The 17,357-nt window shown below is 39.6% G+C and overlaps 1 protein-coding gene across 1 annotated transcript in view; it reads left to right on the top strand.

Annotated features, from left to right (window-relative positions):
- The first annotated feature begins 560 nt into the window (after window positions 1-560).
- Window positions 561-17,357, top strand: part of LOC126175065 (zinc finger CCCH domain-containing protein 15 homolog) — a 46,464-nt gene continuing 29,667 nt past the window's right edge. Inside the window, exons 1-3 of the mRNA XM_049921588.1 lie at window positions 561-723; window positions 9,135-9,333; window positions 9,414-9,649. Of these exons, the coding sequence (XP_049777545.1) occupies window positions 652-723; window positions 9,135-9,333; window positions 9,414-9,649 (507 nt within the window). The 5' untranslated portion in view covers window positions 561-651. The remainder of the gene's footprint in view (window positions 724-9,134; window positions 9,334-9,413; window positions 9,650-17,357) is intronic.

Below are 17,357 nucleotides of genomic sequence, written 5' to 3' on the forward strand. Positions count from 1 at the left end.
ACTATATGGCCATGTTTCTATCCCACTGTTAAATCTCCACCCCGTCCCAACTGTCTGTCTAAGGAAACTGAGTGGGCATCCCCTTATGACGAGAAGGATGTTGAGCTCAGGAAGATAGTGAGCTCTTGTATTACGCATTATCGACCTAGGCTGTATGATTTTCCTATGAGCAGCATTCCATTGTGAATATTATAAAGTGACAGATGTTTTAGTTGTCACTGTTTTATCAGTCTCTAATCTGAGTTTTCCAAGAAATTTTTAATTCTATCTGTATCATACCGTAGTTGATTTTTCACTTCTTCGGGATAACATACATGCAGACTGGTTCCGCGTCCACGTCTGTATAGTTCCTGTGCTTTCCTCCATCACGATTTTCCTTTCTGCCTCAATGGGACACAAAGCGTTTCATTAAGTCAAAAATAACTACTACCGTCAACTGTCGTGTACAACACGTGCAGTGTGCACTTCTGTTCCAACGATAACTTTTTCTATACAATCGATATAGTGATACAGCAATCGTTGTGCATTCAGTCGCGATAGATGGATTTGGGTGACTGAATAGTGAATATATTCTGTGCATGTGGTGTGCTTTGGAGTGTAGTTGCACTTGCTCGAATTTGTGGATGTTGGTGTTTACAAATCTTTAATGCAATGCCACCTAAAGCCAAACCCGCCCAACCTAGTAAAAAGACGGTCGAAAAGAAGAAGGAGAAAGTTATAGAAGTATGTATGATTATGCTGTGCACAAAAATCGAGTTTTACCTGTTAACCTATAACAGCTGTTTTATTGTGTTTATTTATTAGCTTTAGAGCACATCTGGCTAAAATAATTGGAGATTCGTTTTATTTATTTACATTATGCTTGACATACTTTGTGTTTTGAGTGATTTTTATATAGTAGAACAGGTAAACGACGTGCCAATTTTTTCAAATGTGGCGGCGTAACATATTACTCCCTATTTGGATTCGGGAAATCGTATTTTCGTAAGATATCATTATCCTTGAATCACCAGAAAAGTTCTTAGACCTGAAGTCTGTCTGCAATAACACTATATTGCCGTACTAGGCAGCATGTCATTCTAGTAGGCATGTCCTTGTATTCTCAGATGTGGAAGTAGCTTACGTGATCGGTTGCATTTATTGAAGTTTTTATATGGAATCGAAACCGCAGAAAAAAATGATTTTTTTTTCGATCATGTAAAATTTTTCAAAGGGCAAAGTTACGTTAAGAGTCACGATAAAAATTTGTTGAAACAACTGCACGTCCACATGATCCAGCCCAACAAAATGAAGTAGGCCAAGTGGTTAATGTATCCGCATCGCATATAGAACAGTTTGGTGTGAAATTGCCGTCCCACCATCAAATTATAGATTTTTGTCTTTTCTCTAAATCTCTTACGTGAGTGGTTTTTCCGAAAGGAACACGACTAACTTTGATTCCTATACAACGACCTTTATTACTCATTGTTAAAGCTGTCAGTTGCTCAGAAAGGATTTGAGCATGCAGCAACAAAAGTATGGAATCATTTGCCCAGTAACGTAAAATGCCCGACAGGTAGCGAAGCAGGTCATAAATCTAATTTAAAGTAATTTCTCCGTGTCTATTTCTATTCCTTTGACCAAATGTCTAGGTGAAATCTGATAGCCAGTAAAATAATAATAATAATAATATTAAGTTTAGTTGCACGAGTAGGACTAAAAGTAACAATGTGTTGACTAACTTTAATACTAGTCATGTGTACATTACCTGTAACTTACTCTTTCCATATCAATTCAATAAATGATTTGTTCAGATGAGCTGTGGAACATGTGACAAATGTTGCCCAATTAAAACTGTGCTTCCTCTAGTGACATCATTGTCGGTGTGGTGTTGTACATTAAACAAAAGGACTTACACCTAAGATCAGTTATGTGTGGCTGGAGGATCTAGATTTATGATTTTTAGATTATTCATAGTCGTGTTGGTTTTATATCATCGTCTGCATCTTCCTCGTCCCCCCTCTCGGTCTACTTTTTATTTGCTATACACCTACTGCTTCCACAGAAAGCAATTTCTTAAACTATGTATGAAATGTTCCGTAGATCAAATTCGTGGTGAAATTTGCTGTTGCAGAATATCACAATAGTGATGCCCATTCATTATGTTAGCATTTGTGGGTGTGTTAAGCAAATAAGTTATGTCTAATTGTCTAAGTGAAACAGTCTTTTACGTCATTCTTTGTTAGCCAATATTAGTTTCTCTGCAGACCAGTAACGATCATGATCCTTCCTGGCAGATTAAAATTGTGTGCCGGACTAAGACTTGAACTCGGAACCTTTGCCTTTAGTGGGCAAGCATGACTTGGAACCTGTCCTAACAGCTTTAAATTTTGCTTGTACCTCATCTCCTACCTTCCAAACCTCACATAAGTTCTCCTGCAAACCTTGCAGACTAGCACTCCTGGAGGAAAGTAACGATCATTTTATGATGCCTTAGGTGAAAAACAGTGATCATACTGTAAATTTTTGTTACATATTTTAGTCTAAAGTCACACAAATGGTAGACCTGTCATTACTGGTTTTGATGTGTAACCAAATCAGCAAAACAAGTCCAGAGAGGTACTGAGATTGTGGTCCTGTTCAGGCGATGAGTTATGATATGAAATAATGAAACCATCTACTGATGACTTGGTAATAAGTTGAAACTGGTAATGATACCATTTGTGTGACCTGAGATGAAATATATAATTTAAAAAAGCGGAAGGAAAATACCGACACAATTTACAGGCCAGGTCTGAAATTGAATTTAGAATCTGTTAATATGTGCCTGTAGAAATAAACTACTACTCAGTGTACACAGTGCATCAACAGATATAGCAGTTAAGGTAGTGATCATATAGTTAAACTTATGAACATAATCAGCCTGGGAAAACACTTATATGAAAAGATATGTTAAACAAGTAACGAGTGACACTGCTAATGAAGGATCAGCATACCTTCAATATTTTACTTTGTAGTTATCTGTTTATTGGTTACTTCTGAGATAATATAATTCTGTGACAGGCTGTGACTCACTCAGATCCCTGTGTTTCACTAGCAGTACCGAGCGAGGTGGCGCAGTGGTTAGCACGCTGGACTCGCATTCGGGAGGACGACGGTTCAATCCCGTCTCCGGCCATCCTGATTTAGGTTTTCCGTGATTTCCCTAAATCGTTTCAGGCAAATGCCGGGATGGTTCCTTTCAAAGGACACGGCCGATTTCCTTCCCAATCCTTCCCTAACCCGAGCTTGCGCTCCGTCTCTAATGACCTCGTTGTCGACGGGACGTTAAACACTAACCACCACCACCATTCACTAGCAGTGCACTATCAGTCATTCAGCTTGTGCATTCCCCACTGTCTGACAACTTCCTTCAACTAGTCACTAGTTATTCTCCATATCTTCTTAGAGGCTCCCCTGCTCTGCCACTGGACTAACATCTTCATAGGAAGTTAAAATTGACCATAACTTTCAATAGTTTTACTGAGTTAATGTTTTGCTACTGACTTTATACTCAAACTGCAGGGATCCTTTTATAATACGTTAAAATTGTGTGCCTTATTGTGACCCAAATCCAATTTACTTTCTTTTGCTGGAGCTCAGAAGGTATGTAAGTAAGCAGTTATACGTTGCTCTGAGTCTGACTGCAAGGCATTTACTTGTTGCTGTGTAGTTGCAAGGCACTGCCTGCGAAAGCTTAATCCTTATAAATCATGATCTCGGCCACAAATTAATCTTGTCGCAGATATTGTCAATACAACAAAATCAGTAAAAATAAATATCTGAAGCTACTTTTCCAGCTTCTTTTGTGCATGTCTCTAGCAGCTCCCACCTTCTGTTATTCCAATAAGTCAATCTCATTTCAGGTTTTACAATTTTCAGTAAACAAAATGTTATTTTCTGAAACTTTGTGGCAGATTAAAATTCTTTACTGGAATGAGGCACTATCCCAGAATCTTTTTTTCTGTGGGCAACACTTTTACAGACTTGTGGGCAACACTTTTACAGACTTGAACCTGTTAGAGGCAAAGGCAGACTCCGCTGTAGAATGAAAAAATCATTATGGAAATTATTTCTGTTTATTTTAAAATTGAAACAAATGAGCCCTCTGTCACAATTTTTAGTCTCATTAACCAGCTGTCAACACTTCTAAGAGAGCCTTCATCAGAATTTAAACGTTTAAAGTGACCTATAGCATAATTACACATTTATGGAAAAAGAAATTTTTTGTATAAAAGTGTTAGTACTGACTAACAGTACAAGACAGAGACAGTATTACATGTCGCATGTCTGCAGCCAGTGGTCGTGCGGTAGCGTTCTCGCTTCCCGCGCCCGGGTTCAATTCCCGGCGGGGTCAGGGATTTTCTCTGCCTCGTGATGACTGGGTGTTGTGTGCTGTCCTTAGGTTGGTTAGGTTTAAGTAGTTCTGAGTTCTAGGGGACTGATGACCATGGATGTTAAGTCCCATAGTGCTCGGAGCCATTTTTGAACATGTCACATGAAAATAAATAACAGGCCAAAAGGGCTTTAGACTAAAAATTGTGACAGAGGGCTCATTTGTTTCAATTTTAATTTATAAACGGTCACTGAACCGAGCTTCCATGTTCAAAACTTTATTATTTTTTATTTTTATAATATTGTAAACACTTGCAAGACTGCAATGCAGTTGGTGGTGCCTATAAGAGATATTGAAATTATTGTCAAAGACAAATTGTTCATCTGTGTAGACCCTGTGGTTGTGCTAATAGACAGTGTACAACCTGTGTAATATGCGAATAAAATATAATTATTGGGAGACCATTGATCTGTCAGCGCTTAGTTAAGGCCCTATTGTTCATCAGCAGCAGCAGCAGCAGCAGCAGGAATACAGAAGCGTTGGAATCCACCCGTCTACTTTGACCCATGACGTCACCAATATGGCGGAAACAGCCATTCACTGCGACTCCAATATGGCACCTATGACGTCATTACGCAAACATGACAACAAAGACGAAAATAGATCGAAAAACCAACACACACATCTTCCTCCAAAAATATAATCAAACTAATGGGACAAGCTGGGAAATTGTGGGTTTTTGGGTGGGGACAAACTAAATTTAAACACATATTAACACAGACCACTGTCCCAAATGATACAAAATGATGAAATAAATCGACAACACAAAATTCCCAAATTCCACCACACGCAATATCCTCTGGAATCGCTCACTCCCCATAACCTATATAGCTCAGGTGCAATTGTCAGTCCTCCAAAAATTACACCACCGCCACTACTATTGGTACCACAAAACCAACACCTAGACATGCAAAATTGAACATATCCCTTGGTCTGCACAGCTCAACAGCAGCTCACGATACCAAAACACTGACTTAACCGCCCCCCAAAACCCCTCTCATATTTGTACAAGCCCCAGTCTCATAATTTTTGAATTCCAAACTATGGTTAGCTACTAATTGCTGATACCCTATCTCGCCCAACTCCCTATAAGATGAAAAAGCGTCTGAAACTACTGTACTGCCTTCTTCAATAAGCTCCTCAATTAATCCCACCAATTCCCTTTTCGTCCACCCCTCCAAAACCCTACAAATGCACTCTGAAATACCACCCCCAGCTACAAGCCCCTCCCCCCCCCCCCCCAAACCCATAAACCAACTAGAGACTTACCCCTCTCATACTACTTATTCCCAAACTGCAACTCATCAACGTCCACCGCCACCCCGGGTCCACCCAATTTACCCCTGTAGTAAATATACTCAGAACACGCTTCCCTACAAAACGAAAACCAGTCAAGAACCGTCCTCTCACTCATACCAGTCTCCGTGAGAGAATCTGTAACAAAAATAATACGTCATCAACACAATCTCTCACATGCCCAACCTAGACCTCTCGAACCAGGTACAGCGCCTTATGGAACGCCATAGGTTATTCCTATGGCACCGCCACATGTAGCTGTCCTTGGTCCAAGATGCAGGAACTTTTGCCAACCACATTTCCTGCTGACACACGCCGCACCTAACCACTTCTGCCAGCAGCCCTTACAGTTGCAAAAAATTTTATAAGGGACTACGCATTATCCCCCATGTCCTCACGCAGACGAGCACTGTTGAATTTATCCGTCATATCCATACCTAACGAAAGCAGCTACAAATTAAATTAAACAAATTAACACACGGCATACAGCAAACAGCAGTACAATAACTTAGACACAACAAAAACTAAATTGTTCACTCACTGAAACCAATTCCTGTCGTAGTACAGTCAAAACCAATACCTTGCAGGACGAACAGCAATACCAAAATGAACCCAATACAACACACAAACCACAAACACACCACCAGAAGGCACCACCCAACGCAAGAAAACGACATCTATAAACACAACACACTCATAAACTAAACCGTGTGACGTCACACACAACACCACCCTTACGTCATGGGTCAAAGCCAAAGGGGCGGGATTGGATGCCTTTGTTGACACTCATGAGCCAGTTCAATCACTAGGCGACATGGACTCTTTGAGTAGACATGCAACCTTTCTTTGCTGTCAGACAGACATGTTATATCATTGAGTAAGCGATCAAAAATTTTGTGTTTGCGGCAGTGTGCACCCATTTTTGTGCTAAAACCTTAATGTGGAGTAATTAATGTCATTTTTGCTTCTGGTTTTCTTGGTTTTCATTGTTACTTCTGAACTGTATTGCATCATTTACAATGAACTTCAGGACGGAATAAATATACTGTGAAGCAGTAGTCAGAATGCTCAAATCCTTAAACAAGTGTCTGGAAGATTAATTTGAAGATAAAGATAATAATTGACTGAAAATAAGCAAATTATGTCAATTTACAGATTTTTCTGGCCCAAAATTTTGCAATGATTTTAAGCATTAATGTGGCTGAGGTCAGTTGTTTTACAAGTTCCAAAATATGCTGTTTCCAATTTAAATTCTCATCAATATGGACACCTAAGAATTTTGTAGTTCCTTGCTATGTGTTACACTTATCATTGGTGTAGTACCCCAAGATGTGCAGAATTGAATATGGTGTGAGTTTTTGAAATTGAGAATGAGACTTTCGCAGAAAATCAGTCAGTAATACTTTTAAGAGCTTCATTTACCACTTTTCTGTTTCTGTATGTATGCTTTGATTGTTTAGGATACTAGTGTCATCTGCAATGTAGATAAATTCTGCTTGTTGGATAATGATGGAAGATCATTTACATATATGAAGAACAACAGTGGACCTACGATTGAGTCTTCGGAACCCCATACATGATTTCTCCCTCTTTGGAATTGTGTAATGTTGGTGAATTACTAACTACAAATTTCTGAATTCTTTTCATGTGCTGTGTCATTATCCATTTGTTAGCTACACCATCAGTCCCATAAAACTTCAGTTTACATAGGAGAATATTGTCATACAGTCGGATGCCTCTCATAGATCCAGAAAATACCAACTGGTACTATTTTATTATTTAATGCTTGAGAAATCTGCTGAGTAAACATATAAATGGCATTCTCAGTAGAGCAACCCTTCAGATATCCAGATTTTGATTTACTGAGGATATTGTTGTTACTGAGGTGAGATGCTATTCTAGAATACATCACATTCTCAAAAATTTTGGAAAATGATGGCAGCAGTGAAACAGGTCGGTAGTTATTGTCATCTCTCTTATCACCTTTCTTAAAGAAAGCAGTGTTCAAATCATACTTGGAGTTGGACAGTTTTATTTCATTTTTCAAAATATTTTGTTGATGAATTCTGAGTTTAACCTTGAAATATGATTGGTCGACTTTGTTAACTTTAGAAACTATCTTCTGTATAGGCCTAGTACAACCATTGTGTAAATTCTGATAACAACATGATCATCTTATCATTACCATTTATATTCTGCTACATTAGCAGTATACCACCATCTTCCATTAATATCTACTGGGCTTGCACAAACAAGCCATCTCACAACTATGAAGAAACTAGCTTAGTTCTACAGCACTAGCAAATCAGGATTTCTCATTTTGTAGCAAAACCTGTGCAAAACTCTCATTATTGTTTGACTTGGCTACTCATAATTCGTTAAGATGTTACCTCTCTCTATATTAGTAGTCGGTATACTTTTAACTTTACCAACAATATCAACAATGTTCTGTGGTTAAAATCTTAAGTGTTTCCTGTGTTTCTGGTAGCATGTTGTTAAATTCCACCTACTTCTAGGTATACTTATATGGGTATGGTGTGTGTTCTTTTGGACATGTGCAGATGCACACATATTCCCCGAACTCTTACAGGACTTGGTAAGAATATCTTCCACAAGTAATGAGTGTGTTGAGGTGGGACACTATGAATGTAGTGTGTGGACATATGAGGTGAGAATGTGGGTCTCTCGGGAGGCGTGCGCGGGATAGTCCCTGCAGTCGCACTATCTTCTGTGCCCTCGGTGGCTCAGATGGATAGTGTGTGTGTGCGCCATGTAAGCAGGTAATCCTGGTCGGGGCACACATTTTCACCTGTCTCCCGTTGATATAGATCAATGCTCGTTAGTAGCTGAAGGTGTTAATATAATTCTAAATATATATCGTGCAGTGGTGTTGAACCATCACAGGATAACACTTCGGCCTGCTTGTCCATAAACTACTGCCATTTTTATCACGTTCTCTCTGTGTAGCAGCTCTTATTGTTGTCGTCTGCTCCAGAAAACAGCTTATTTTGTGCTTTAGGTTATTGTAGCATGAAAAATTCTCTTCATCTCGAAGTAGTCTATTTTCAGTGCTTATCAGGCAAATGATTTAAAAATACTTTTTAATACAGTAGTTTTGCCAAGAAAGGCAACTGCATTGGCTTTTAGCTCTTTCTTCGCTTACATGTCCAGTAATCATCCGTTATTCCGCAATTCATTTGGATGAAATGATAAGACACGATATACTGCCTGTGGTTGATATATGGGATGTCCAGTTATATTAATTATGCAAGGCAAAGGCAAAAATAATAATCTTTAGCAAGAGTCCAAACCATGAATCAAAAGCTAGTTTGGTTTGTTTGCCCCTTAGTCTCGTCAAATAAAAATCAATTTAAAGTAATAAACACATTTTGTACAAAAAGTAAATTTGCTCTCTTTCTTGCAGGATAAAACATTTGGTCTAAAAAATAAAAAAGGTGCAAAACAGCAAAAGTTTATCCAACAAGTGCAGCATCAAGTTAAAAATGCTGGTGCTGCGAAGAAGAATGATGAACTCAAGAAACAAGAAAAAGAAAAGAAACTGAAGGAACAGAAAGAAATGAATATGTTATTTAAACCAGTTTCAACACAGAAAGTTGAGAAAGGTAAAGTTTTAACAATAATGAACCAACTGAGAACTGTTTTAAATCTTGTTTATTCATTGAAATATTTTTAAAAATTTCAGGTATAGATCCCAAGTCTGTGTTGTGTGCATTTTTTAAGCAAGGCCAGTGTACAAAGGGAGATAAATGTAAATTTTCCCACGATTTATCATTAGAACGTAAAGCAGAGAAGCGTAGTATGTATGTAGACATGCGTGATGATGAAGATACAATGGAGAATTGGGATGAAGAAAAACTGAAAGAGGTTGTTGAAAAAAAGCACGGTGAACAAGAAAGGAAAATGCCTCCAACTGATATTGTAAGTAATTAAAATAACACTCAAGCATTTACATTATGTCAGTATTTTTCTGGTGGAAATGTAGTTTCTTTTCCTTGTTCAGAATTTTTTGGGAATCAAGGAGACAACGAAAGGCAGAAGTGCTGCGTCATTGATAGGTACACAAGCAAAAGGTCCAGAGCTTGGCTGGCTTTCAGAATGTGCTTCCTTTTTCTAGCTGTAGGAAAAACGCACATACGCATGTGCCCTCCCCCCCCCCCCCCCCTGTTGTTGCAAAAAAACAAGGTGGACCATCCAGTGGCACAAGATGCAGCAGAGTATGACATATGGGATGTCAGTGGCTAGTTCACAACCTGTGCCCTCTGGATCCTCCCCACCACCACCAGCTTTTCTGAGCTGCGCAGATGGGAGCTATCTCTACAGCACATTCTTCACTCCTGTAACTGGTGTGTGTGTGTGTGTGTGTGTGTGTGTGTGTGTGTGTGTGTGTGTGTGTGTGTGTGTGTGTGTGTAGAGAGAGAGAGAGAGAGAGAGAGAACTATACAAGCTCTGTACTATTTGTTTGTGTACCTACTGATAATGCAGCACTTCTGCGTTTCGGTGAGTCCTAAACAATTTGTAAGTTTATGTTCCTTTATTTTTAACTTTAAGTTACATAGTTGTTCACTGAAGAAATTGGATGAAACTATCAGGTATGCAGCTTTTTCAAGCAGAGTACAGTGCTTAATCAGGTGACACAAGATTCAGGGTCGTATGCAAGAATTTAACTACAGATTGTTAGATAATAGTACTAGGTTGTGTAGGGTAGGTAAATCTTGGGGAGGGACAAGATGTATATGTAATAACTGGAACATAATTGCTTTCTTAACTATTAATCCAAATGTGCACATGGTTGAGGTGTTCAGTACCTGAACAATATCGCCTTGACAATGCTGTGCAGTGAGTTAATAGAGAGCTGGAAACTGAATTGATGACTGTAATTGGATATACATTGCACTGGTGCCAGTTACGATATTGGGAGGTGAGGTTTCAATACACCCCATCTGCATCTCAAGGGGGTGGGGGAGCTAAGGTGAGCAGAGCTAATTAGTAAGATTACAGATAGTGGGGAGGGGCCCATGCATGATTAAATCCATGTTGCTATGGTTAGGTGAATTAAGTTATTTTTGGGCTGGATCATGGAAGAAATTTTCCCTGGTGAAAAAGTTTTTCAGGTGGTATGGAGATTTCTGCTATAGGTATAGGAAGGTAGAATGTACCACACTGGTATGCGTGATTACCAGTAAGAAGAAAGAAAAAGTAATGATAAGGACAAACATGAGATGCACAAAATTATCAGTCGGTGCCCTGTTGTGCAGCGAGAGGCTGAAAAGAGTTAAACTTAGTTGCCAACATCAGTCTTGGTCTAACAGTGAGGGTAAGCTAATAATAAAAAATGTGTCATTACTGTAAGCTGTTGGCTGCATTCTGTAAATATGAACACTGTATCTCATTATCAGTATATTTTAACTTATCCCATGCATAGAATTCAAATGGATCTTCCTTCATTCATTGCTGTAATATTACTCCTCTCGGCGATGCTTTCATGCATTATTTGTTTCTGTGTGTGAGACAATGAGATAGAGGGATTTAATTTGAGCTAAAATCTCCCAGAGGGGAAAAAAAAGATTGAAAGGCTTTTGGTACGATGGGATCTTTGTATGATCTGATGTTGATTATGTGAAAAAATCACTTCAGTTCTAGCATTAGTTTATTGCATATGGGCAAATAGAGTGTGTTTAAATATAGGTGTTCAGCATATAGGAGGGAACATTAGATGTCAAACCAGCATCTGCTCTCAAAAAGTGTGAAATCTAGTTGCAAGCTTTGTCACTCCAGCTATAAATCCATGAGTTACCAAGATAAATTGAAAAGGGTCCAGGTCATCCCTATTTTCTAGAAGGGTTGTTTAAAATATTCGTGAACAGCTTCTTCCTAATAAGAAGGGCGAGCAGAGATCTGTCGGAAAGGAAGTCCCAAATCCAAGCACACAGCTAATCCAACAGTCTGGAACTCCAATTAATACTTTCCAGAAGTAAGTAGCTGCACCAGCAACCTGTATGCTGCGTATGTGCAGAGTGAGCTGTGTTTCACCAGATCACTCTTTGAGGAATTCATGTTGATTATGGCAGAAGACATTTTCAGTCTCTAGGAAAGGTTTTAATATACTAACATAAAACTTATTCCTCTGTTCGTCAACAGATTGATGTCAGTGATATGGGCCTACAATCACACACATCTGTTCAACAACCATTCTAGAAGAACAAAGTCTTTCACAATGGCGCTGTTGTATAAAACATTGTCTGACTTCTTACAACATCATTTCAGGGTAAAACTTTGAACTTTCGATGATTACCTCCATTGTCTTCATCAGGAGCAACTGATTATCAAAACAGCTGATGTTGTGGTCTTATGTAGCCCATAAGACAGCTTCTGATTGGTTGGTAGGTATGTCATGCTGTCATAGATGGTGTCAACATCTGCACTGGTTGTGCTCCTGCTCCCGCCATAGCGTAAGCATTGGGATGAATCTCTCTGGCTCTTCTCTGCATCGGGAGCTCACTTTCAAGCATTGCTACGATTACGTCCACCGTCTTGGTTGAAGATCTATCAACAATTACTTCCATCTTTTTCCTCAGGGGCAGCTGACTGTCAAAATTGTTGCTGTGGTGGCCTTCATTAGCCCATAGGACCGTTCCTGATTGGTCAGTAATTACATAAACCTGTCACAGATGGTGTTAGTACTTGCGCTGGTGGTGCCATCACTCCCGCCTTAGCATAAACTTTACAACAAGCATCTCAGGCTCTCCTTTCGATCAGGAGCTCACTTCCATGCCCTACTAAGATTACATCTACTGTCACGTTTGAAGATTTTCTCACACATTCTTGTTTCCGCAGACTATTTAATTACCGAGTCCCGGTTTGTAGGAGCCTGCGATAAAACTTCTGTTTTGTCAAACAGTTCTATGTTTGTGAGGCTGTGTTAAGCAACTGCAGATTTCTCCAGTTATTGGTTTTTAATATGTCAATGACGTTCTGCACAGAGGTCGAAAATGGTGCAGATGCACTTAACGATGTAATTGCTTGTTCAGTCACAAGGGATGTTACAAATACCAGGGATCTGGAGGCAGAGGCTGCCCTTAACAGGGCGTAGCATCTCCTTTACCTTCTTCAGAGGTCCATCCACACTATTTCCGACCCCCGTGCACAGCCTCACAAGCAAACATAAAATACTGTTTGACAAAACAAAAGTTTTTCCCAGGCTCCTACATACTGGGACTGTAATTAAAGCACGGAAATAAGAATTTCTGAGAAAATCTTCAACCAAGACAGTGGTCGTAATCATAGCAATTCTTGGAAGTGAGCTCCTGATGCAGAGAAGAGCCAGAGAGATTCATCCTAATGTTAACGCTATGGCGGTAGCAGGAGCACAACCAGTGCAGATGTTGACACCATCTGTAACAGCATGACATTCCTACCAACCAATCAGAAGCTGTCTTATGAGCTACATAAGACCACAACAGCAGCAGTTTTGATAGTCAGTTGCTCCTGATGAAGACAATGGAGGCAATCGTCTAAAGTTCGAAGTTTTACAGTGAAATGACGTGGTAAGAAGGCCGACAATGTTTTATACAACAGCGCTGTTGTGAAAGACTTTGTTCTTCTAGAATGCTTGTCGAGCAGATGTGTGTGACTGTAGGCCCATATCACTGACATCAATCTGTTAAAGAACAGAGGAATAAGTTTTATGTTAGTATATTACGACCTTTCCTGGAGATTGAAAATGTCTTCTGCCGTTGTTGTTGTTGTGGTCTTCAGTCCTGAGACTGGTTTGATGCAGCTCTCCATGCTACTCTATCCTGTGCAAGCTTCTTCATCTCCCAGTACCTACTGCAGCCGACATCCTTCTGAATCTGCTTAGTGTATTCATCTCTTGGTCTCCCTCTACAATTTTTACCCTCCACGCTGCCCTCCAGTACTAAATTGGTGATCCCTCGATGTCTCATAACAAGTCCTGCCAACCGATCCCTTCTTCTAGTCAAGTTGTGCCACAAGCTCCTCTTCTCCCCAATTCTATTCAATACCTCCTCATTAATTATGTGATCTACCCATTCTCCTGTAGCACCACATTTCGAAAGCTTATATTCTCTTCTTGTCTGAGCTATTTATCGTCCACGTTCACTTCCATACATGGCTACCCTCCATACAAATACTTTCAGAAACGACTTCCTGACATTTAAATCTATACTCGATGTTAACAGATTTTTCTTCTTCAGAAACGCTTTCCTTGCCATTGCCAGTCTACATTTTATATCCTCTCTACTTCGACCATCATCAGTTATTTTGCTCCCCAAATAGCAAAACTTTTTTACTACTTTAAGTGTCTCATTTCCTAATCTAATTCCCTCAGCATCACCCGACTTAATTCGACTACATTCCATTATCTTCATTTTGCTTTTGTTGATGCCATAATCAACATGAATTCCGCAAAGAGTGATCTGGTGAAACACACTTCACTCCACATACACAGCATACAGGTTGTTGGTGCAGCTACTTACTTCTGGAAAGTATTAATTGGGGTTGCAGACTGCAACCAAGTGAGCAACATAAGAGGTTGTGGAATGTTGGACTAGTTTTTAATGGGATTTGGGACTTCCTGTCAAACAGGTCTCTGCTATCCCTTCATAATAGGCTGTAGTTGTCGAATGTGAAACATACGTGTATGTGTGGGGAGGGGGGGGGGGGGGCGGATGGCTTGCACTTTTATTTGTTTGTTTTTTATACTGCCAGAGGCTTCGTGACATGGTTCACAAACGGTTCTATTATGTATAGCAAACAGCAAACCCACAGCGCTAGACAACTATAGTAAAATGCAAGTAGTAGTAGTAGTAGTAGTAGTAGTATAAGTAGTATAGAACATGAACAATATGTGCAGGGTCTGACTATTAGTTATAATGTACTGCAAGTAAATAGAGAAAAAGACACAGTGTTGTTTGATTATCTAAATGAAGATTATCACTGGAAACAAGTCACAGCTGTTACATATGTGGGAGAATGCATTCAGAAAAGTTTAAAGTGGAACAGCTACATAAAACTTGCATGGAAGGTATGTCTGAGGCTGAGATTTTTAATAACCTAAGGAGAATGTTCCCACAAAATGGATAGGTTGCAAAACCTATGTTCACTGGTTCTTGGGTTTTTCATGTCAGTCTGGGACACTCGCCAGGTGGCATTAACAGAGAAGACAGAGATGATATAAAGAACAGTGTCATGTTTCATCTCGCGTTCATTGAGTAAGTGTAAGAGTTAGCGTTGCCTGACCAACCTCAGTACAAACACTACAGAAGAGGTATTCTTCATGATGAAGAGATTTACAATTAAAATTCCACAATGTATGTTCTGAGAAGAGTCAATTAACATTTTGCTTCCTGCCATATACAGCTCGCAAAATGAGATGACCATTATAGAAATCTAAGCTCGTGAAATCCATTCTTTTCACAAATCTTCATGAACAAAAAGTACCCAAAGTACAGTCCACCACTCACCAAAGAGTGGTTTGCGGACTTTAGACATAGCTTTTGCCACAGGAAACAATATCTGGTTATGATTTAAGAACAAACTTTTTAGTGATATTGAGATGTTACCTTAGATGACACTGTGACTTGTTCCTTACCACATTTTTCACTGTTTGAGTTGATCCTCCATCTCTGGTGACTTGGCCATCAATGTGGAATATTAAACTGAAATAATTAATGAGTATTTGAGAAAACGTCTATTGCTGATGAACTCTGAAGAAGAATATTGCCTAGTGTTAAGTTTGGACATTTGTTGAGGAGGAGGAGAAGAGGAGTAATGGAAATGTGGGAGGAGCCCTAAGATGACACTATAGGGTAGCTCTTATATGGCTCATTTTTCAATGTTTCATAATTTTTCTTTGTCTAATTCCTCAGTTTGATTACTCCATGTGTAAGTGAGCTGTGTGAGTTTTTGGCTCGGTAGGATAAGTCAAAGTGGTGCCCCTGGGCCTTCAGAATTTTAGAATCCATAAAAATAAAACCATCAGCTTCACAAAATGTTATTTCTGTAAGATAAACTGTCTCTTTAACTGAATGTGACTTCATGTCAAATTGGTTGAAAGATGTGATGGGTCAGTGACCTGAGATGTAGAGAAACTGCTGAGCAAACTTAGCTTTTCCCTTTTGCAGCCCATCCTGGAACTTCCCAGTAGTCTTTAGCTTTCGAAGGAAGGGAGCTGTCATAGCAAGGACAACACTTTTGTCTTCAGTTCATTTATGGAAGAAAATTTATTTAATCAAGTATTACTTTCATGAAACTGGCAGCCGACTGCCATCTATCAGACATTAAAGGTGGTTTTCACAGTTTGTGGACATGTGAGTTAATTGTGTATCTGTGTGTCACACTGTGTGTGAGGGAAGTGGCTATTTGTGTAGCAAGAACACTAAATCTGATTCAAGGGTTGAGAAGCAGTATCTGAATTGTATAAAGTTCCCGGGGCTGCGATGTGAACAAGCTCAGCACGTACAGCTGGATGTCGTCATCCTCACAAGTGCGGGAAAGGTTATGCTGACATTCTTCTTTGACCAAGATGGTCCCCTTCTGATTCACTTCCTGCAGCACAGGACAACAGTGAATGCCCAGCGTTACCCGCAAATCTTGACCATCCTTCGCCAAGTGATCAAATCAAAACAACCAGGCAATCTCACTCTTGGGGTCATTCTGCTCCATGACAATGCAAAGTCATATGGCCAACATAGTCACGGCACTCCTGCAGAAATTCAAATGGAAGGTTCTCGGCCACCCTCCATACAGTCCGGACCTCTCTTCCTGTGATTATGCCATTTTTGGTCCCATTACAAAGGCTCTGAGGGGCAAAACGATTCGTCCCAGACGACAATGTCCAGCTGCACGTGCAGAACTAGTTCACATCGCAGCCCTGGGAATTTTATGAGACAGCCATTCACTGCCTTGTCACAGTGGACCAAGCTTCTCAACAGCCAGGGTCAATACTATTAACGTACAGGTAATGTTTCTGTAATTAGGCCACTTGCTCATTTCATTTTAAATGCCCCTTGTATTAAAGAACTGATTTTTATCTTTTTTTATTTCATAAAAACAGTCACAATCACATTTATTTTCTATTGTGAGTGCTTTGTCAGTAGACTGCCAGAAAATTTTGAGGCATGAGAGGTGTGGGTATCAAGATAAGACAAATAATATCTGTCAAGTGCATAGCAGGTTTTTGAGGCAGTTTGAGAGAACAGCAACCTCGAGACAATTATAGGGAATATTTACAGATAACTATTATCTTCTTGGAAAGCACCACTTCGGAAAGTATCTTTCCCTGCTGCGGGGGCTGTCTGTCATGCATGGTGGGTGGCAAAAGTAATGTAGTGCTTCAAAATGTTTGTGTTCAGTGATACATTTGAATTAACACCACAAGGAGGTAATTCAATTTGTGCTATTTATAATTTCATTAACAGTTTGTTTGTGTGTGTGTGTGTGTGTGTGTGTGTGTGTGTGTGTGTGTGTGTGTGTGAGAGAGAGAGAGAGAGAGAGAGAGAGAGAGAGAGAGAGAGAGAGAGAGAGAGAGCACTGTTTTCAGTCCCTGCAGCCAAAGCAATATATATTTGTTTTGCCATGCTTCCAGTCTTTATAAATATCAGTTTAT

This window comes from Schistocerca cancellata, chromosome 3 (genome assembly GCF_023864275.1).
Source record: "Schistocerca cancellata isolate TAMUIC-IGC-003103 chromosome 3, iqSchCanc2.1, whole genome shotgun sequence".
In the NCBI taxonomy this organism is placed as follows: domain Eukaryota; kingdom Metazoa; phylum Arthropoda; class Insecta; order Orthoptera; family Acrididae; genus Schistocerca; species Schistocerca cancellata.